General features: G+C 38.3%; 2 protein-coding genes across 2 annotated transcripts in view; one reads left to right on the top strand and one right to left on the bottom strand.

Annotated features, from left to right (window-relative positions):
* The window catches only part of LOC147856313 (uncharacterized), an 87,184-nt gene that overhangs the window by 53,124 nt on the left and 10,238 nt on the right, over positions 1-23,822 (bottom strand). The window lies entirely within an intron of this gene.
* Positions 15,522-23,379, top strand: LOC147856315 (aldehyde dehydrogenase family 3 member H1-like). The gene is made up of 11 exons (XM_087329073.1): positions 15,522-15,887; positions 16,106-16,174; positions 16,555-16,651; positions 18,113-18,319; positions 18,866-18,981; positions 19,092-19,196; positions 19,278-19,450; positions 19,594-19,684; positions 21,430-21,576; positions 22,139-22,371; positions 22,987-23,379. Exons 1-11 carry the CDS (start codon positions 15,696-15,698, stop codon positions 23,024-23,026), a joined length of 1,470 nt encoding a protein of 489 aa, XP_087185199.1. The 5' UTR covers positions 15,522-15,695; the 3' UTR covers positions 23,027-23,379.

The raw sequence follows: 23,822 nt of genomic DNA, 5'->3' as shown, positions 1-23,822 counted from the left end.
TCTTTTCATATATGAATTATGGATGAAACAACCATAGAAAACCATGTGCACAAAACCATGGTTCTAAACACATGGTTTTGCATGACATAAGCAAAACCGTGTGCACAAAACCATGGTTTTGTGCATGTCACAAGCATGGAAAGACCTATAAAAGCCTCTAGTTGGGCTTGTGTAAGGGGGGATCAATATGTGATATCACCAACACCATTATCATCAATATACTTATATTTGTCTTTATCTTCTTCATATTTTTCTACTTCTCAAGTGTCCAATCTTTCTTCTTCTCAAGTGAACAAATTTCATCTAATCTTACATTGATCGTCATCTCTTCGATAATTCTACGATCATCCTCCCCAGTCTAAGACCCCGGTGGTCGCTCGAGTAGCACACGCACGTTTTCGCGTTGTTACGCGCGTGCGTGGAGAAAGGCGGGACCACGGGGGTCTTGGACTAGGGAGTGACGGAGCGTAGGAAGCCGTGCTTCACCGTTTCCGGGGCATCCCATAAGCACACCGGAAGCAACCGAAGGGAGAGAGAGAGCGTGCTTAACACCGACTCACTCACACACACACACATGTTGACCCGCCTCACGCCCTTATGTACAGGAAACGCAGGACAGGGGAAACACCCGACACCAACATAGACGCGAATATACACAGACAGACGCAAACGCATATATATATATAAAAGAAGAATACATTCCCGGCTTCAAGCCGGACCAAGATAGCTTACAACAGTCGTCCGATGTCAAGCCGCCGTCGGGGAGCTCTCGGGCCCGTCGCGCCGAGCGGGGTCTTGCACGGGAGATGAGCTGCAGCAAACCCTAAGCGAACACGAAGGGGGAGAAGAAGAAGAAACTAACTCTAAACCTAACGGTATACCCTCTAATGCAAAATGGGCAACCCTTTAACAAAGGGTGTTCCCTTCCTTTTATAGAGCAAGGACAAGGATGCGTTACAATGTGGGATAAACCCCGACTTACATGGGACCGTCTGTCCCAACTTGACTACTCTTCGGGGCCATAAAGGCGCCCTCGTTATTCACACTAAATGTACATGGGTGCGTACACACGCTGCACCCTGCCGATGTAGCCAATGTTTCCCGGTTTCCGCCTCTGGCTGATATTCTTCACGACAACGTGCGAATCTTCACGACAGCGTAAGTCTACAAAACCTATTGTCTGGAATGCTACACTAGACCTCGCCTTTAAGGAACTCAAGGACCTGGTGTGCAAGGCTCCTTCACTTCTTTTATCCGATCCTTCAAAACCTTTTGAGGTTGAATCCGATCCAAGCGATTATGCTATAGGTGTTGTCTTATATCAAGATGGTAAACCAATAGCATTCGAGAGTAAGAAACTTGATTCTGCTCAATGTCGGTATATCGTTCAAGAAAAGGAATTGTTTGCAGTTATACATGCGCTCAAAACATGGCGCCATTATCTTTATGGAAATCGCTTTGTGGTAACCACGGACCACGAGTCCTTGAAATATTTTTATGACCAACAAGACCTGAAAGGTCGTAAGGCACGATGGGCTGATCTCATCCAGGACTTTGATTTTTCCATACGATATCGTAAAGGTTCCATGAACACTGTCGTTGATGCACTAAGTCGCATCCGTGAAGTTAACATGCTTAGCTTCACTGAAATAACATCAGATCTTTATGATCACCTTCGAGGAAAGTATCCTGATGACAGTTATTTCGCAAAATACTGGGCAAGAGTTGAGTCTGGAACAGACACCACCACATCCTCGAAGGAATACTTCCACATTGCTAACTGTTTGCTCTACCATAATAGGAATGTTTGTGTTCCAGATTTACCCGAGGTCAAAAAGAGGATTCTTTTTTAATGCCATGATGCACCCTCAACAGGGCACCCTGGAATACATCGTACACTCATTCTCATCTCCACTCAATTTATTGGCCTAAGATGCGCCCTGACATACATAGTTATGTGACTAAATGTCACCAATCCAGATTTATTGCTACTAAAACCACGGTAACAGCTCCTGAATTGGCTTACCAATTCGTTGACGAGTTATTTCGTTTTTATGGGTTACCGATGGATATCGTGAGTGATCGAGATCCAAAGTTTACTAGTGACTTCTGGACGCAAGTCTTCAAGAAGTTAGAAACTACATTGAGCATGAGCTCCACGGATCATCCTCAATCTGATGGACAGACAGAACGAGTAAATAAAATTATTGATGACATGCTTCGAGCATACGTTGGTGCAAAACCAACAAAATGGGAACGTTATCTCCCAATTTTGGAGTTTGCTTATAACAACTCCAAGCATACGTCGACGGAATATAGTCCTTTTATGTTGATGTATGGTTTTCAGCCAGGAGCCCCGATTGATGTTACTATAAATCATGATGAGTTGCGAAGTACGCAAAACTTTCTTCGAGATATGCAAGATATGTTGCATATTGCATGAGATAATATAAAAACAGCTCAAGATAGAGCGCGTTTTTATGCCGATCATCATAGCCAACCTCGTGTATTCAACCTTGGACAGAAGGTATTTTTACGTGTACTTCACAATTCTAAGACATTGTCTAAGGGTAAGTGCGCTAAGTTAGCCCCACGGTTTTGTGGACCTTTTACAGTCCTCAAACGCATTGGGTCATCAGCCTATTGTCTCGCTCTTCCCGATGGCGTTGAAATTCATCCAGTTTTTCATGTGAGTCGTCTAAAAGAACTTCAAGGTTCTGGCAACAATACAGTTACAACTGAAACTCTTGTTACTTCTGAAGAATTATCTTCTAAACCACATGTACCATAAATAATTCTCGATGTTAAAACAAAAAAATTACGTACTAAAGAAATCCAAGAATGTAAAATAAAATGGATGGATAAATCAATAAAAGATGCCACATGGGAACGCGAAAATACTCTCAGAACTAACTTCCCTAACTTTCCATTGCAAGAGTGCAATGTTTTAAAGAGGAGGAGTATGTTACAGGCATGACCATATAATATCCTGTGGTGAGAATTTACCGTAGTACTCTATACACGTGGATAAGTGTGAGGGTTAAACGAGAGTGTAAAGAAGGGGAGGATTTCTTTTAATCCTCGGGATTGAGACAACCCATTAGGCCAAGTGTGAACTTGCCTAGGGGCCTTGGGTATCACTATAAATAAGAGGCCTAGCGACCCTCATTTGAGCATCTTGTTGACTACATTGAGACTGTGTCTTGTGGTGGGTCAACTCATATAGCGAGCGCGCTAGCACCAGGTACGACTCGACGCCACGGCGGTGGTATGGGACGCCGATCGAGGCTCGAGTCCATCTCGATCCCTTCGCTCGGGGGTGGTCGGGTGGATCGGCACCCTTCTTTCTCTCTCTCCCTTCTATCTATCTATCTATATTCTATCCTTATCTAATGCTTACATTAGGTCATGTCTCTAAAAATGTGCTTGATAGATTCTTTCTTCTTCGCTTTCTACTTGTGCCTTCGACATCCTTAACCATCTCTAAAGAGTACTTCCTAGTAAATGCATCTTTGAAAGAGGTATGATACCAATGAACCATAATAGACTTTACTTGATTGCCTTCATCATCCTTAATAATTTGAATGATTTTGGCAATCCAGAAGGGATGGCCCAACTTATCACCCCCAGCTAATGTTGCAACCAACATACCAACTTGTAGCTCATGTAGATTTCCTTGCCACCTCGCCTCTACATCATGTGATAATCTTGGTCCCACGTAAATATCTCTTTGTCTCGTGGATGAACTAGATTATTCAATTCAAGATTATCTAGTGGTTGTAAAGGAGTTGTGCTTGCCATTGATGGGCCACCAAGCGCCCATTCGAATTGATTTTGTAGTGTCCAGCACCCTATAAAGTGGTTATCTAATATTGTATGTTGATGATTAAAGAAGACATCCCACCAATACACATCATGATCACCAACGTACTTTTTGGTTCGCTCAATATTTTTCTATTTTCCCTCAAGGCAGCGCATCCAATATATCTTTTTCTCTTCAATTGAACTACCAACAACCAATCTTTTATGGTCGTCATAGGGCATTTGCTCAACACCATAGATTATTGCATCTGGGAAATGCAATAAGAGCCTACATCCGTCTTGTGGCTCCCATTGAGAACTATATGAGTATTGTTTGGCATACAACATGGTTTGGTTGTGACCGACCACACTTTTTTGGATGAGGAAGACATGGTTAAAACTTATATTATTAAGCGGAGCAAGAACCCTACATCCAGTCCCATCACCATCCAAACAAAAGCGCTTGAAATCATATACTTCATCTAGATGTTGCACATCTGGCTTGGGGATATAAGCTTTAGCGATCAAACTTGATAGCACAGGAAGTGTGAAAGCATTGCACCTCGCTAATTTCTTGGAGAACCTACTAAACATTTGATCTATGTGATCATGTGTATGAAAATACCCTTGTCTACTAACATGCTCAGGTAACCAAACACAATTGAGTTCTTGTTTTCTCTCGCCGTGTTGTCAAATTGCAAGTATAGAGTACTGGTGGGAGTAAACCTTGCCAACTCCATAGAACTCTTTGCATGACTGTAACTGTAAGATTAGGGTCGTTGTGGATATTTTGATAAGTTAAGAACACTTGAGGCCTTATTGTCTGACAATACAAAATACATCCTACTAAGTGCATTTGCACAGGCATTCATCTCCAATATCCTTGGGCAACCTTCGAAAATGTGGCAAACAAGTTTTCTTCTGATCCATCCCATCTATAATCAAGCACATGCATCTTTCTAGCGATTGAAGCGCTTTTTGACGATGGTGCATAGCTTTAGATCTTTCCAACGCTTGGCTTTCTCGATGCTCTCTCAATAAAGTCTTATATTTTGTTATTTCTTCATTTGTTGTCCCACTCTTTGTCAAGCTTTTTAAACTCATGCAGATCGAACAAACACCCATCCAGACCTTGCGGGGTATGACCACATTGTTAAACTTCGATCTCCATAAACGATTAAAATATTGATATTGTATATAAGGTACACTTTCCAATAACATTTCATCCTTATAGGCTTGGTATACCTCACGACGAGTGAAGTTATTTGACAAATGTAACCTTCCAGTGGTGGGCATAACATCACATTGCTTCGAGAAATAAATCTCCATCCATCTAATAGCATGTCGCCCAATCAGGCCCTTACATGAAGATTTTGTATTGTTGAAAGGCACCCACCACCCCATCAGTAATCAATGTTGAATTCTCTGTACCCTCATGTTTTCGATTCTATAAGCAATTTTAAAAGCAACTCGACAACTCTTCATAGTAAGTGAAAGGTAATATTCCACCTGTGGAGACCACGACACTGCCAGATGGTCCTTAACAAGTTGCATATTGGCAATCAAGAATGCATCTTGTCCGTCGCCATTGAGAGACAAATACTTTTGTCACAACCCCACAAGTTTGCCTTTCCAAATTTTGATAGACAAAGGCTCCCACAACATACCTTGCATATGTCAATTGAAATTTGTCGATCCGAACACAAAAAATTATATCGTTTAACATTCATTTGTCGAGGAACTCTTTGAAAATTTAGAGGCTTATTGACACAGTCTTCGTTAGCATTCGATAAACTAGACTTGACATGAGTTGTATCTACTTTAATATATCTTGTTTTACCTAAGTTTAATGGCACTATCGAAAAAATTGACGTCGAGCTTTGCTCTTGATCGTTGTTGGTCTTAACATGGCTATATTCCTCGATTGAGAATAAGGAGTTATCAAATAATATAACAGGTTCAATAGAAAACAACGAATTTTCACTTGACTTTGAGAACATTTTGCTCAAGGCTAAGTAACACAAACAATGTCCCAAATAGGCACAGTCTTGGTTCTATAATAAGCACCATGTCCAAAATATTAAAAAAAAATTAATAATTAAAAATATTTTTGAAAATAGGCAAAACAAATTATATAAAGGGAATTCATCTTCTATTTCTCATTATCACGTTCAAGCATAAGAAGAGCACAAGAACACTTACCAACCAAAATCGTCGAGTTTTCGCCTCCCAGGTCAAGCCAACATCTCTGACATCAACATGAACAAGGGAAAGAAAATTTTCAGGTATGTTTTCCAACCCAACATGGTTCTATAATAAGCACCATGTCCAAAAAAATATTTTTTATTTTTTTTTTAATAATTAAAATTATTTTTTTTTAAAATATTTTTGAAAATAGGCAAAACAAATTATATAAAGGGAAGTCATCTTCTATTTCTCATCAACATGAAGTCAACGTCTTCAACATCAACATGAACAAGGGAAAGAAAATTGCCAGGTATGTTTTCCAACCCAACATTTTAGATTCAAAAAAGATTCCTTAAAGATTCTTTTTTGTTTTATTCATTTTTTGCTTCCATAATCGAGGTGTATCCCTTTCAATGAGAACTCGATGCAATGCAGGGAGTTCTCGTTGAAAAATGGGATTTTCATGATCAATAAATCAGATTTGGTCAAATTTTTTGCTATTTTTTGGTCTATTTCTTCAATATTTTTATGTAACATTCTATACAAAAACGTATGATTTTCGCTAATTTTTACCTTAGTTAAGAGGTCTATATTGTTTATTATTAACATTATTGTTATATCCTTGTGTCCTGACTTGTTGTTTTTAGACCTTCAAACTAAAATTTCCATCACCATTTTTTGGAAAAAATAATAATATCCATCACCAACAAAAAGACCTTCTGATAGCATGATGAAAGTTGATTCTCGTAAAGCATTTATTGAGTCAGGAGGTGACGACACTTCAAAGTCTTTTGTCAGTAACACGCCGAAGACTTTAGGCGAAAAGAGTGGGGAGCCTCGCTTGAAGAGCTACCCCGATGTGGAGTGGACATTGATCTATAGTGAGGAAGAAGGGGACATGCTTCTTAATCTTGCAAAGCCTAAAGGTGAAGGCAAGTTGCAGATGGGAAAGACATTCACCTACGGCTACGTACGGAGCATCGAATATGAAGACAACGACTCATCGAACCTCTTCTTCGATGTTGATAGCTCGGTGGGGTTTCGTAGAATCAAGATCGATGAACGTAATTTCATAACTAACTCCTGCCACCCTAAAGCCCTAAAAAAGGATGTTCAGACAAAAAACAACTTGATTGTTGCTTTGCGCCCGTACATTAAGGGAGAGTTGATGGTCACACAAGCAACAACCCCACCAAAGTCTACCAAGAAGTCCAAACCGGAACATAAGAAGTACAAGAAAAGGCAGCAACCAGAAGAGGACGAGTCAGAGGTCCTCGAGTTTGTAGAAGATGAGGAGGAAGAAGCCGAGCTCGAAGTTATTCCTCTAGGGGGGCACATTTCATCGGGGATACTCACCTTAGAGCAGAACCGGATCAGAGAAAATATTGTAAAGACGAAGCTTGTCCGTAATGGAAAATTATTTCACTTACCAATCTGCTCTATTCAACGGCCACCCATCGATCCGAAGACAGGAAGACGGGCTATAGAAATTAGAGAGCCACATTCAGTGCATGTGCAGAACTTAAAAAGCAAAATGAAGATTAATCCACATGTGACTGTAGTGCCATTCTTAGTAATGGTCGACCCAGATCAATGCCCTACTGTTGTTGACTTCAAGTACAGTTCGGCAAATGACTACACATACTATGTGATTGGAGGATCCCACTCTGCTAAAGCCCGACGTCAACTGGTCAAGGATTATCCTCTTACCCTTTTCTTCAAGTATGCAGAATGTAAAGTGTGTGCAAGCCTTACACATGAAGAAGCCAAGTTGTTAGCTTGGGATCATAACGATAATGACTATAGACAAAAGATGTCATGTATCGAGCGCATCCGGTTCTTCCATCACGAGTACCTTGATGCACTGCAAAAATTTGGTCCTCGGCTGCATCCTGGATTGCGACGACAATGTCTGCTTGAAGTGGGGATATCAGTTGACGAAAGCACCAAGTCTGAAGGCCTGAGAAAATCTGACTCATGGTTTCAACTTGCCTTTAGAACATGGGAGGTGTGAGACGTCCAAGATCGCATTTTTAGTATGTGGGAGCATAAAGAAATAAAGGTTCAAAAATTAAAGAAGGCTAAGCTCGACCCACAGGTGGAGATGAAATCTAAGTCACGTAAAAGTGACTTAGTAATTGAAGAGTTAGCCGAAGATATGAAGCTACTTCCTTGGCGGTCACTACAAGGAATTAAGGATGACATATTATTGATATCTATATTATCAAGAGTGGTTGCCAAGGAGTTTAGCCTTAACGAAATGGTCACAGAGTTTCAAAAGTGAGTCATATATGTGCATGTATCATTTTGATTTGATTGCTTTGTTGCTTTGTTGATTTCTTCTTTATTCTAATTTTAGTTTCTTTTGTTTTTTAGCCATAAGGTGTATATGAAGATTCAAGAGCTGATGATGAAAAAATTGTCCCTGTCTACGTGGGAAGAAGTGGAAGAATCTTGCCCAAAAACATCATCTTACAAGGCTCTTGAAGAATTCTTTATCGTGTTTAGAGAATGGGTATGTATGTTCTACAAATATTAATTGATTTTTGGATAATGGGTTTCTTCTTACAAAATTTATAATTACAGAAACCACCTCGTTCAAAGAATAATAGTGATAGCAATTAAGGCATACCTAGCACCTTCATCACCCATTTGGAACAAGCTAAATACGAGAAACGAATGACAAAAGGAAAGGAGCTCAAGGTGCTTGAGGACTCAGATACTGTAAAAAGCTTTTTGCACAAGAGTGATCCTTTCCGACAATTGTATTATAGTGTATATAATGGTGACATGGCGGATATATCGTATGGCTTCAGAATATCAGGTTCGACATACGACAATGTGCCATACAAATATCCGCAAATAGAGAAGATGGTTAAGGACTTTTGCGGAGCTAGCCCAGGCACCATTATGGCGTATTGTTATATTTCACAGTATGGGTCGGGCATTATCGGTCACGACTGCATTGAAGTGGAGATGCCATGCCACCGAACATATGCATTGGTAAGCATTATGTTACTATATATTTAACGTATGGATTCTATGTTTCTTACTACATATTTATTAACTTGTTTCGATTCAATTATACAATAGGGTTAAAACGAACATAACTCGTACCTCGGCTGATCGAATGGTGTGTGTTGTGGAGCACATGTGCATGGGCTACTACGACGCAATTTCTAAGAAGAAGGCTCTGACACATGTTAATGAGCGGAACGTTGTCAACTATATCATGTGCCCAGTTGTAACGAAGAAATTGCACCACGTGTCTGGCGATAAGAGTTTAGTAAACCCTTATCAAAAGCCCCAACGATTGATTAATCGATTATTCGAGTTGTTCTCGAACCCTGATGATTGGGTTCTCAACTTATTTTCTGGAACAGGTAATCTCATCGGTTTCATCAATTTTTTTTTAAATGAAATATTCTTTCTTGTCCTGTTTTCTTACTTTTGTATGTGTGATTGTTTATTTAGGAACGACGATTGCATGTACTCTTACATTGTTCAGGAATTGCGTCGCATTAGAAAAGGACCTCGACCAAGTCAATTTTATCAAGATGAGGATCCAAGGCATCTGGGATTGTCCCGACCAAGACCAAGAGGTTGGGGCAAAGCATATCAATGAAACAGAGATGTTTTAGAGGGCCTCTAGAGAGCCGATGGAACCTATAGACGAGGAAGGAGGCGACCTTGTCGACCTTGAAGATGCATCGGGTTCTAATCATATACAAGATTCAACTGAGGAGACAAAACATGTTGATGTAGCACCACTATCAGCTAATCTTGGAGAGCAGCCTGTTCCAGACCTCCTAATGGAGTGATTGTATATTAGTTTGTATTTGTAACTATAAAATTGTAACACTAAACTTGTTTTGGAATATAAGATTATTTTGTTTGAGTACCATTTCTTTATACTATCTGATTGGTTTGCAAACTTTAATTTTCTATCATATATTTGTATTGGTTGACTCGCAAAGTATGTGGTTGTTAAGTATAATTTTTATTGAATAGATGATGATGAACTTATCGATTGTATGACTAATGTTGGTTATAATTGTTTCTTTATTAATATAATTGAATTTAGCTTTATTCTAGGATTTCTCGGCTCTTTAATCTTGGTTATTTAGTTTCGAGTGTCAGATAATATTAAGTCAACATTGTTGCTCACTTGATCTTACATTTAGGTTGTTCACATATGGTTGGGATATAATGTTTGTAGAAGTTTTTGGGCATATGAGGTATATAATGTGATGTTCACTTGTGAATATGTGTCTAATTATACCCAAAAATGCAATTTGCTCATTTAATATAACAAGCTTTATAGGAGTTAGAGAGAAATATAGCATTAAATTTGTGTTTCTAAAATTGTTCGGTTGGATTCAAATTCAACATTATGTAAAATGAAGCATATTACAATGATAGTTGAAAGCATTCTCATAATCCAAGCGAATGTCTGGCTAAATATGTGTATGAATTGAGAAATACAGGTTAAATTTGAAATCTTTATAATATTAACTGTGTTTTTTATTGATGTTTTTAAAAGTCATGTGCACATGCGTGATACATTCTTGAAAGTTTGTTAAAAAATTGTAATTCTTGACATCTCATGTATTTATCAATAAAGGAATGCGACATATTACCTTTTCTAAATGACCCGGTGTTTCTAGCATTTCTCAACAAACCAAACCACTATGATAATCCTCTTCTACATATATGTACCATCTTTTCCTTGTGTACTCTCGTATCAATCAAGATGGGTGAGTCACAAGGAGTTATATTGAAAGTGTAATTGTTGACAGACATACTCTCTTGGCCTATGACGATCATGTTTTTTGTATGAATATGTAGCCCTCTTAACATGATTCACTCCAACTATACGTTGCTCAAATTGGAGTTCATATGAGAGAATTATGATTACGACTATAGATAACATCCCCTCTTTGAAGTTTTCCTCACATAACTCTCTCTCGCTCTATCCCAATCAATAAACAAAGTGGATCCCACTATGCTAATGCCCTCAACACATGGTTCATGGCTTTTCATTCTTAGGATTTGGACGCTTGGGTTCTAAAATGAATATGTAATTGCGACGGGACCCTTACCACATTCACAAGTCCTCTCTTTAATGCAAGTATAGTTATTGGCACATGGTATATGCACTTGATCCACTCTATTTGCTTCACAAGTGTGAGCACTAAATCACATGCACATGCAACCTTATATTTTCCACCTTGAATTTACATTTGTTGACCATTCACACTCCCCCTAGTTCCTTCATTCTCATCCCTTACTGTTATGGCCATGACCATATAATATCCCGTGGTGAGAATTTACCGTAGTATTCTATACACGTGGATAAGTGTGAGGGTTAAACGAGAGTGTAAAGAATTTACCGTAGTATTCTATACACGTGGATAAGTGTGAGGGTTAAACAACAGTGTAATTGTATTGTCGCCAGAACCTAGAAGTTCTTTTAAACGACTCACATGAAAGACTGGATGAATTCCAACACCATCGGGAAGAGCGAGACGATAGGCTGATGACCCAATGCGTTTGAGGACTGTAAAAGGTCCACAAAACCGTGGGGCTAACTTAGCGCACTTACCTGTAGACAATGTCTTAGAATTGTGAGGTACACGTAAAAATACCTTATGTCCAGGGTTGAATACACGAGGTTGGCTATGATGATCGGCATAAAAACGGGCTCTATCTTGAGCTGTTTTTATATTATCTCGTGCAATATGCAACATATCTTGCATATCCCGAAGAAAGTTTTGCGTACTTCGCAACTCATCATGATGTATATTAACATCAATCGGGGCTCGTGGCTGAAAACCATACATCAACATAAAAGGACTATATCCCATCGACGTATGCTTGGAGTTGTTATAAGCAAACTCCAAAATTGGGAGATAACATTCCCATTTTGTTGGTTTTGCACCAACATATGCTCGAAGCATGTCCTCAATAATTTGATTTACTCGTTCTGTTTGTCCATCGGATTGAGGATGATCCATGGAGCTCATGCTCAACGTAGTTTCTAACTTCTTAAAGACTTGCGTCCAGAAGTCACTAGTAAATTTTGGATCTCGATCACTCACGATATCCATCGGTAACCCATAAAAATGAAATAATTCGTCAACGAATTGGTAAGCCAATTTAGGAGTTGTTACCGTGGTTTTAGTAGCAATAAATCTGGCCATTTTAGTTAGTCGATCAACCACAACCTAGATGGCATCATGGCCTTTTTGGGTGCGAGGAAGGCTAACAATAAAATCCATGGATATACTTTCCCACTTATTGTTGGGAATGTCCAAGGGATGTAAAAGCCTTGCGGCTTTAAGTCACTCGGCTTTGTTAACCTGACATTGGTGACATTTAGTCACATAACTACGTATGTCAGGGCGCATCTTAGGCCAATAAATTGAGTGGAGATGAGAACGAGTGTACGATGTATTCCAGGGTGCCCTGTTGAGGGTGCATCATGGCATTCAAAAAGAATCCTCTTTTTGACCTCGGGTAAATCTGGAACACAAACATTCCTATTATGGTAGAGCAAACGGTTAGCAATGTGGAAGTATTCCTTCGAGGATGTGGTGGTGTCTGTTCCAGACTCAACTCTTGCCCAATATTTTGCGAAATAACTGTCATCAGGATACTTTCCTCGAAGGTGATCATAAAGATCTGATGTTATTTCAGTGAAGCTAAGCATGTTAACTTCACGGATGCGACTTAGTGCATCAACGACAGTGTTCATGGAACCTTTACGATATTGTATGGAAAAATCGAAGTCCTGGATGAGATCAGCCCATCGTGCCTTACGACCTTTCAAGTCTTGTTGGTCACAAAAATGTTTCAAGGACTTGTGGTCCGTAGTTACCACAAAGCAATTTCCATAAAGATAATGACGCCATGTTTTGAGCGCATGTATAACTGCAAATAATTCCTTTCTTGAACGGTATACCAACATTGAGCAGAATCAAGTTTCTTACTCTCGAATGTTATTGGTTTACCATCTTGATATAAGACAACACCTATAGCATAATCGCTTGCATCGGTTTCAACCTCAAAAGGTTTTGAAGGATCGGGTAAAAGAAGTGAAGGAGCCTTTTTAAAGTAAGCATTAGATAAGGATAGATCTAGGTAGATAGAAAGAAAGGAGAGAGAGAAAGAAGGATGCCGATCCACCCGACCACCCTCGAACGAAGGGATCGAGACGGACTCGAGCCTCGATCGGCGTCCCATACCACTGTCATGGCGTCGGGTCGTACCTAGTGCTGGCGCGCTCGCTACAAGAGTTGACCCACCACAAGACAGAGTCTCGACGTAGTCTTACGGGCATGACCATATAATATCCCGTGGTGAGAATTTACCGTAGTATTCTATACACGTGGATAAGTGTGAGGGTTAAACGAGAGTGTAAAGAATACTACGGTAAATTCTCACCACGGGATATTATATGGTTATGCCCGTAACACTTATGTGCCACATAATTCTATATGCAACAATGAATCTAAACTATGCAAATCATGATAATGATGGATTGTGATGAGTATTTGAAACTAATTGAATTACCTTATGTATTTATACGACAAATATTAAAACATTTTGAATAGTTGTTTTGTGATATTAATGAGTATGCTAAGGGATTGGAATGTGATGTGATCCCTCTAAATAAACAAAATTCCTTATACGTTGTGATGTTAGATGTGACGGCGTTGGCACCAATATATGTAATGAGATAGTTGAAATCAATCAACATGCATTTTAAAGACAATTGAATTGCTCGTATTACATGAAGCTACATACTAAATATGTCAAGTCACTTCGACCTATCTAGCCTTCATACGAGGTATTATGACGAGGGGTTAGTACAAACACAACACATGCTTTTCCCATTGTGGCATTCGAAATCTCTAGCAAGGGTTCAACCACCATTAATGTTGTTGGTCTACATTTGCAATTCATTCCCCCATGTGATATACCCATGCAACTTTCTCATAGCCCTCCATCAATTTCTCCAACTTCTACCTTGTCAAACATTTGCACATAAAATTACATTGTTGAAACTTGAAAAAGTTGTATAATTAGCTCAACATTTATAAAAAGGTGGTAAGGACTAATAATTGACAAGATCACCAAACATGTATGGGTTGGAATAGTTGGATGGTATTAAATTTCCTTACCCTAACTACTTTTATTCCATGCAAAAAAATAATATACATAGAAAAACTCTTGCTTTACATGCTCGCACTCTCCTTATTTGGCGTCGTAAAGAATTAAAAATGTGTTGGACATAATTGATCATTGAATCAAAATCATATACCCCATACTATTATCCTCTACATTATATTCCAAGGTAACAACATGTCATAAGAAGAAAATAGTGTGTGATTTCTACATCAATCCAACTTTGTTGACTTTCTAGAGACTCAACTCAATACGTGCATGTGCTCTCTCTCTCTCTCTCTCTCTCTCTCCCATATATATATATATATATATATATATTCAAAGTGGTGTATGAGGAGTTCTATGTGTTCTTCAATATTGTTGATAACAAGGGATTTCCTTCAAGAGTTTAGTGATTAGAATGTTACATATAATATGATATATTTATTACGTCCCATTAGTCAAAATTGTCCTCCTTGTGGTTGACAAGAAAAAATCTAATCTAATATTTGTGAATGTATTTTTGTAATATTGTGCTCTTGGTTTCTCTCAAAATGTTGGCATGTGTATTGAGTAGTGCACCCTTTGAGTACATAGGTCATTAGTAGGGCTCTCTTTCTCCCCCTCTCATCTAGGTCAATGCCAACTCGTAAACATGTCTCCGTCATTTTTCCTTGTCTCATGTTGGTCCATTCCAATTAGCAAATACGATCTCTCTCTCTCTCTCTCTCTCTCTCTCTCTCTCTCTCTCTCTCTCTCTCTCTCTCTCTCATACCCACGCGCATACACATGCACAATCACATTAATAAATGTGTGCAAAAAATTATACAATTGGTATCACAAGTGACAGTGTCACAACTATATGGGTTAGCAGTAGGATATGGCAAGACGAACACTCCACCGAGGAAAAATTTTCAACTTGCTCCAATGTATCAAAACGATCTCATCAATACTCCATTCACCTTTCACACAGATGCTCTAACTGTTGTGTGTGTGTGCTGTCTTTGTGATTATATTTAACCTCTTTGGACAATAGTAAAATCCATCTACCTATTTATCTCCTATAAGGACATTAACATGATATAATGTCATGGCTTTGGTTTTGCTCTCAATAGAGGAAGAGGATGGGTCCACACTCCAACACCACGCATTCATTTGCACGTTTGTCTTTTGTTGCTGGCATTTTAATGCTGCCCTTTTAGATTAAAGTTATTGTATATTGATGTGAGGAAAAAAGTGAGCATTCATTTAACCATAGTCCCACCACACATACATACTACTGATACATCCCCTCAACAAAAAGTAAATAAACACTAGTGCTATTACAACCTTGTGCCATGAAGTTGGTGATCTTCCTTCTTCTAACATTTTTAAAACAAAAACAAAAACTCATGGAACAACCAAAGATCTACTCTCAATTCAGGCCTTCTTAAGCTTGAAACCCAATTAAAAAGAAAACAAAATCCAAAGTCTGCAGTAATAACTAACTAAATCTGCAGCCAGTCCAGGAGGTTTGATCCCCCAACAGCACCAATACCATGGCAGGTAAAGCCGGAGGAGTGGCAGAGGAGCTGAGAGCAGTCTTCGATAGCGGGGTCACGGCCAATGTAGAGTGGCGGCTCCGGCAGCTCAATGGTCTCCTCCGCCTCCTCACGGAGCGTGAAGCCGAGCTCTGTGTGGCTGTCTCATCCGACCTCGGCAAATCCTCCTTCGAGGTCGTCTTTGCTGAGGTACATTTTTCTAAGAAACCTACACTCTACCATTATTAACTTAGCTTGTGATCTACTTTAACTACTATGCCAATTTTCTATCAATTATTAACCTTTGATTGCCTTGTTACCAATTAAAATTATAATAACTCTTTTCACAAGCTTCTTCTTTGGATGTGTTGTTAATACACGGATTACCTTTCTAATTTGATCAATTTTTGGGTCTTGTTATAATTCAGACTCTTTACATCATGAACACTTGCAAATACTTCGTGAAGAATTTGAGGAAGTGGGCGGCACCTCAGAAGGTAGGTACATTTGTAGAGTTCTTTTGGCTAATTATTCGAGAAAGACACAGATATGTAAGAGCCACATTCGATTAAATTTGGGCATTTGCGGTGATCAATTGGCATTAGGGATCCAGCACTACCATCATTGGGGTTAATGATAATGCTACACTACCACGTTCCCGAGCCCACACATGTGTCTTGTGTCTCTAAATAGGCCAATGTGGGGTACCTGACCAAAACTATGTCTCTTATCAACTAAATATAAAGAGAAATAGAGGAAGAGCAATCCATCCAAAAGCCTAGTGTGTGTGTGTGTGTGTGTGTGTGTGTGTGTGTGTGTGTGTGTGTGAGAGAGAGAGAGAGAGAGAAAATAAACTAATGAAATTTTGGTGGCCCAGGTTTCAACTCCGGTGTTGGCGTACCCAACAACCGCGGCAGTGGTGGCGGAACCATTGGGTGTGGTCCTCATCATCTCCCCTTGGAACTTCCCTCTTGGTAAATTTCATCAAAGTATTCCCAAATGAGTTTCCTTTCTTCTCCTAATGAAATTAAGGCTAACTTTTATTTTCCAAAACTAGGCCAAAACCATGGCCCCACCAGAAAAGTTAAATTGTTGTTCTTTATTAGATGTCAAAGCTTGAATCTCCATGTGTGAATCATTGTGCTACTTCCATGATGGAGGAGTAAGTGGTGAAAGCCTTTGTAGAAGAGTATGCTTGATCCAATGGCTCTCAAAATAACTCTGTATATGGAACATTGCCTCCATCTCTACCAATAGCATTCCATAGATTGCAATGAGTCTAGTGTTTAATAAGATATCAATTTATTTATGATCACACTTTTCACAAGTTTGGGGACATGGAATGATCGAGTATCATATAATGTATCGAGTACATTAACACTACATGTGGAGGGAGGCCAACATACCATTTTAATATAAACAAGTTTGGAAACAAGGAACAATTGAGCATCACGTAGTCCATTGAGTACTTCAATGCTACATGTGGAGGGAGGCCAATACACCACTTTGATATCAACAAGTTTGGAAACATGGAAGAATGGTGCATTGTGTAGTCTATTGAGTACATGAGGACTACATGTGGGGAGGCCCAAATATCATTTTGACATCAACTTCTACAAATTCATGATAATTTCTCAAATGGTTACATAAATGATGTGGCACAATGCACACTCATTATCATTTGTAAGATGCATTCACTCAATTGTGGTCCAATATCTTTCAAGGGTCTATCATGTCTGTGTCGACCCATTCAAATGTCATGAGACACAACAAGAAGATACCATTGTCATCTTTAGGTAATGTGAATTTCACAAACCAACATAATGCCTCGTACTTTTGAATACTCAATCACTCGATAAAGTTGCAAAGGATTGTCAATTCCCCCATGGTATATGCCATATAAAGAGGTGCCCAATGCGAACTATTTATGCCAAAATAGGTGATTGAGTATAGAAAGCGAGGATACCAATGCTCTTGGATCCTTTGATCAATGTGTTATGAGTTCTTGTTGGAAGAGGATAACTAATTCTCCTAGATCCTCATGTTGCTAAAGACATTGACTATTTTGCGTATAGACCAACTCTAACAATGACCTATGGTAACATGCTTTCCCAAACTATATGTAAAACATGATGTCTTGGTCTACGAGAAATCTCGTCAAAGAGGCCTCAACATACAGATTGAGAGCTCCAATGAAATCACACCTTGCGGTTTGGATCGGGGTCTCGAACGCACTGCGGATCAAAATGGCATGAGAATCCGTGGTCACTCCAATGTGTGCTTCTAGGTTTAGGGTTCGGGAAATAATACAAGTTACCAAGCTCACAAGTTGTATAAGATAATTAACGTGAATAGTTCATTAACCTCTTTATCAATTTCATGAAAAAATAGGATTAACAGGCTTGTTATGTTTATATGGCAACAATAATGGACAGTGTTGGCGTTAGATCCTCTCATCGGTGCCATTTCTGCCGGGAATGCTGTGCTGTTAAAACCATCGGAGGTCTCTCCTGCCACTTCGAAGGTATTAGCCAAGCTCCTTCCTCTCTACCTCGATCCGAAGGCCATCCGTGTTATTGAAGGAGGGCCCCAGGAGACCACAATCTTACTTGAGCAGAAATGGGACAAAATCTTTTTCACAGGTGCTATTCTTCTTCTTCTTCTTCTTCTTCTTCTGAACCTTGAAACCCATTTCTCCTGTAATCTCTTCACTGAAATATGTCGATTTTTCATTACCTTTATATTTAGGGAAATGTTAATTTCAATGTTGTACATCCAATTCATTTCACGTGTCTTTGGAGAAAAAATCCTCATTGTTTGAAGAAATTATAGTAAATCTGCTTGTTAAGCGCAAATATTTAATGCGCATGTTCTCAAATTCAAATCATGAATAGCTCATTCTAACAAGTAGTTTGTGTGCATGGTGTCATACAAAACTATGAATAGTTTTATTTCACAAACACCTGTTGCCCGAAACTTGAACCCAAAATCTTAATGTTGCTAAGTACAAGCTTTACCATCGTGCCATTTGGTTTATATATTTCTATTTTAGAATTTTAATAAAACAATCTCATGAATCTAGAAGAGATAACATGTTGGTGGATGTCTAACATCTGTTTTATGATGTACTAAGGCGATGCGTAGACATTATATGTCTTGTTTCTGACCATTGCATATGCGTAATATAGGCAGTGCTGCTGTTGGAAAAATAGTTATGACTGCAGCAACAAAGCATTTAACTCCTTTAGTTTTGGAGCTTGGTGGAAAATGCCCTGTTCTTGTAGACTCCACTGCTGATTTGGAAGTAAGACAGACTTGTTTTCTGTTTAAATATTCCAATTTCAAGGAAATTCAACATTCCAAGAATATTAACATATGTTTTTGCACACTGCTCCCCAAATAAACATAAAAAAGGTGACTGCAAGGAGATTAGCTGCTGGAAAGTGGAATTGTAACTATGGGCAAGCATGCATTGCACCGGATTATGTTCTTGTGGAAGCATCCATAGCACCAGCTTTGGTAAGTATGCGCTCCTTTTTTAAGAGACAGTTAATATTCTGCATAATTACTATGTGCTCAACATATTCTTATGCTATATAGGTAGCCACATTAAAGAAGACTTTAGTGAACTTCTATGGTGAGGATGCAAGTTCGTCTAAAGATCATGCAAGAGTGGTAAATCAAAATCACTTGAATCGACTAAGAAGGCTTTTGGAGGAGGAGTCAGTGCCTGAAACAGTTGTTCATGGTGGAAAAATCAATGAAAATACTCTGTAAGTGCTCTCAGTTGGCCAGCCCATCTTCTTCTTTTGTGTTTCTATATTTAGTTTTTAATTTTAACATTTGGAAAGTCAAGGGGTTCAAGGGAGATTTATTAAAGATTTTACATGATGTGTATGTTTTTTTTATGCTTCAGGTACATGGATCCAACTATCTTGTTAAATCCACCACAACATACGGCAGTAGTTAACGATGAAATTTTTGGTCCGATACTGCCCATCATTGAGGTCCATCTTTCTCAGTACAAGAATTGTTTTCTATATTTTCCAATCTCTAAATATCACTAGAATGATCACAAGGAATATTATTTGTGGATTGTTGGGTAAGTGAATGAGATAGGTTTATACTTGTGCTGGCATGGAAGCATTTCCTACATTAAGCCTTGTATCATAGATTCCCTATGTGAGTTTGTGATGAGAAAAGGAAATCAGGGTTCTCAACTTAAGCTTTCATATGATAGGTAGAGGTGCACTTTTGTGGCTGCTATGTATGTTCACACTGCAATACTCTCCTAATTGACAGCTATAACAGTCTTTTAGTACCATTTTTACATACATGAAGCAATAGGTTTCTAAACTAATGTTAAACCAAAATTAAGGAGAGAATAAGGAAGAAAGGGTGCTAGACCACTCAACAACCCCCTAGCGAAGGTGAGAGATGGATCCGAGCACTCTGTCGGAGTCCCATACCATTGAGTTTGGACATGGATCGTACCTTGAGTTTGAAGAAAGAGGAACATGTGTATGAAGCTAGAGCTTTGCCACACTGTTGAAGTCTCTGTCAAAAGTAATAAAGATTATCCCCTTCATGATAGTAGATAGTCTTTTTATATAGGCATAATTCTTAGGCCCTTGTTTGTTTCACTCTTGACTACTTTATTATAAGTGATTAGGTGATGAAACTCTCTTAAAGTTATATCCCATCATAGGATTGAGAATAAGTCAATCCTTACCCTTCATTCCTTATGAATTAGCCCATACCTAATCCTAAGGTTAGAGGACTACAGTCATGGTTAAGCTCGTAATATGAAGACTTTTTATTTGTCCATGAATATTGATAGAGAATATTAAATTGTAGGATTAATCCCAAGGTTACAACATTTCTGGAACATTAATATTGCATTCCATGAGTTTCTTTGCATCAAAACATAGTTAGGACATGCATATCTTCATTATGTTTCTTTATGATCCATTCACACATGCTTTCGAACTCTTTAGATTCTTCAATAATTTTTTGATTTCTTTTGATCAACAAAACACCTATTTTGGCAATGTGCACCATGAAGCCACTTGTATTGCTTACAAACTTAATGTATAGTTCCCATTAGGATTAACAATTAAATTATGAATGCTCTAATGAATGCTGCAAGATGTCCAATTTCATTTTCATACATTAGTGACCATGTGATGTGATTGTAAATTGCACCCAACGAATCGTTCTGCTCAACAAGTGAAGTGGTAGCACTCTACTTGAAAGAGAACATTGTGAGGAAACTTGCATCATATTGTGCCTTGTAATTTTGTTTAGGCTAACCTGTCTTGATTAAAGCATTTTGAAATCCCTTCATCACTTGTCCATTGATCCCTCTGACTAGAATTCTGTATGCCTGAACCATCACTTGTGTTGATTTCTTGCTTTCACCTCTTCCCTAATACACAGATCCTCTAGTCTCATAAGGATTTTAGCGATTTAATATAGGCTTGTTAATGTGGAATCTTGAGGAGAGAAATAATCGCTCTTATAGACGAGTTTCATTTGTTTGCAGATAAGTGTTTTGAAACTATAATTGATTGGAAAACTTTACATACCAATTATCTGCACATATAATCAAAATTTGGATCTTTGTCAATATTTTACTGAATTGAAACATGTTGCTTATTGTAAAAATTATGGTGGATTGATGATGAATGTCATTGTATTTTGTTTAATGTTATATATGGTACCAACCGCCATAGCATTTTGTATTCTCCAGGTTAGAAATATGGATGAGGCTATGAACTTCGTGAAGGCGCGGCCTAGACCAATTGCTGTATATGTTTTTACAAAGAATAAAGATTTTGAAAGAAAAGCATCAACAATTCAAGCAGGTTCTGTGGTATTCAATGATTTGATTGTACAGGTATATTCTGAGATGTTTCTCTATTCCCCATGTACAATTGGACCTGTAAGATAAAGTAGGCCTTTGATATCTTTTTTCACGAATGGGATAGGAATTGCTGTACTTGCTGATTTGTTCAGTATCCATCCATGAATGAATGAAGTAACTCTTTGGCTAAAATTGGAAACAATATATCGTTTTAGACCCAGCCCATATTCAGACTTGAACGTATGACATCAACAAGAGTGAAGTTAACTTTTTGTGAATTGTCCTTTCTTTGAAAGTATCCTACAGAGAAAAGGGAAAGGGTTAGCAAACCATGTTACAATGACATTAATGCATTGCACCTCAACATGGATTGCCCATGCCCTTCAGTGATAAATTTTCTTGTAAATAATTGCAAAGGAAATTTCGAAATATAATTATCCGATACCAACTAAGATTTTTATGGATTGTTTTTGCATGTAGTACACTACGGTTAATTCTATGGTTATGGTGAAGGAATTGCATGTTCACATTGTAGCTTAGCTTAGATGATTTACCACACCGTATGATGAACTAAGTGAAAATTTCTTTTCTGTAGTTTGCTCTTGATGGTGTGCCATTCGGTGGTTTTGGAGAAAGTGGTACAGGCTCTTATCATGGGAAATTTTCCTTTGATGCCTTCAGCCACCCAAAAGCTCTGGTGTACCGGAAGCTCATTCTAGATGTTCAATTTCGGTATCCTCCATTCACAAAATTCAAGCAGGCACTTATTAGACCACTTTTCCAATACAACTATTTAGGTGCCGTTTTCGCGTTTTTAGGATTTATAAGGTATTGATACAAATACATCCCGAGTGCAACTTCCTCTTTTGCATTTCTTATCTTACTAAAATCATTTTGTATGAGTGAGTTAGTTGTAGATTCTGTACTGTGTTGTAATTTGATTCTTCCAATCAGTAGTGCTGATCTTTGTGGAGGTTGCTATTATATGTATGTAGTTCCACAGTATGATGCATCTAAGAAGAGAAATTTTCATGTTATTGCCTTCCCAAAACATCTGGAGAAATTGTTTAGTACAAGACAACTCAAATATCCATGAACTTAGGTCAGTAAAATGAACCAGATCATGTTAAGTAAAATGAACCAGATCATGTTCCTGCAACTACCATCTGTAAAGCGTAGACCTATTAGCATGCCCTACCCTTCTATAGTTACCTTGGTCATAATTAGATGAGGTACTCTCTTTCTTTGTATTTGTTAAAAACAAGTTGATGTAGTCTTTGAGAAATTCTTAACTAAGAGAAATATCTTTTCTCACTTTTAGAAAACAAAAGATTATAAAATAGTCTTTGTTGGCTGATCTCAATTGCATGCTACACGAATCTAGTATGAAAAACATTGATGTAATGTAGTTTTCTAATGGTATGCGGTGTTCTCGTGTTGCAGGGATTACTTCAATCCCACCATGCATGCAAAGGAGAATTGAACCAAACTGAGAGGGAATTCGAGAAATCAGCATTCAGTCAGAGAAACTATCAACAATTTTACGGCTCTATCTTACTGTCAACGTGCTCTGTATTGCAATGTACATGATAATCCCTTGTTTTCAGTACACACCTGTTTCTGTTTCTGCGATTTCCTGTTGTAGTTTGCTGTTCTTTCATGCAAAATGATATTGTCATGATGAAAGGTTTAGCTTTGTGAGTTTTTGCGGTGATGGATCATTTTCCATATAAGGAACACCATGAGTAACACAAGTAACAAAACATGTGTATATTTCTAGAAAAACTTCTCGATATTATTTTGAAATATTGTATGTTAAAGAAGGTTCTTACTACACATTGTATGAGAATAAATGGGTGAAATACCACTCTTCAAAGTATTTAGCAATTTTAGCTCTCTGAATCTCCAAACTGCCCTGATTTTCATGGGGATTGGGGTGTTGAACCAAGTTAAAAAAACTATCCTTTTCTTATAAATTGCAAGCATTTGCACTTTAATATTGTTTAAACTGTGTCTCATTAAGGACTGGATAGAACTATTATTTGGAGTAGGATTGTGAAAACAGTATGATGCTATGGCCCATTTAATTAGGGTAAGCATAGACTGAAGATATTGTATGTATTATGGTGAAGTAAGAATAATGGTGGATAGTTCCATATGGTCCACTAAACTCTGAGTTAGGAACGAACCAACTTTGATGATATCCTACTTAGCACCAATGGAGTATGATGCTTATACACCAAACTTCATTTTCTTCAACTTTTGTCTACGTCATATAT

Source organism: Azolla caroliniana, unplaced genomic scaffold, assembly GCF_043228905.1.
Source record: "Azolla caroliniana isolate FFs.n. ecotype wild unplaced genomic scaffold, voAzoCaro1.0.p SCAF_13, whole genome shotgun sequence".
Taxonomy (NCBI): Eukaryota; Viridiplantae; Streptophyta; class Polypodiopsida; order Salviniales; family Salviniaceae; genus Azolla; species Azolla caroliniana.
This window is presented reverse-complemented; position numbering and strand designations above follow the sequence as displayed.

Coding starts and splice junctions, on each gene's coding strand:
- LOC147856315 (XM_087329073.1), top strand. CDS start 15,696: ATGGCAGGTAAAGCCGGAGGAGTGGCAGAGGAGCTGAGAGCAGTCTTC. Junction 19,197..19,277: donor CATCCATAGCACCAGCTTTG/GTAAGTATGCGC, acceptor TATGCTATATAG/GTAGCCACATTAAAGAAGAC. Junction 19,451..19,593: donor AAAATCAATGAAAATACTCT/GTAAGTGCTCTC, acceptor TTTATGCTTCAG/GTACATGGATCCAACTATCT.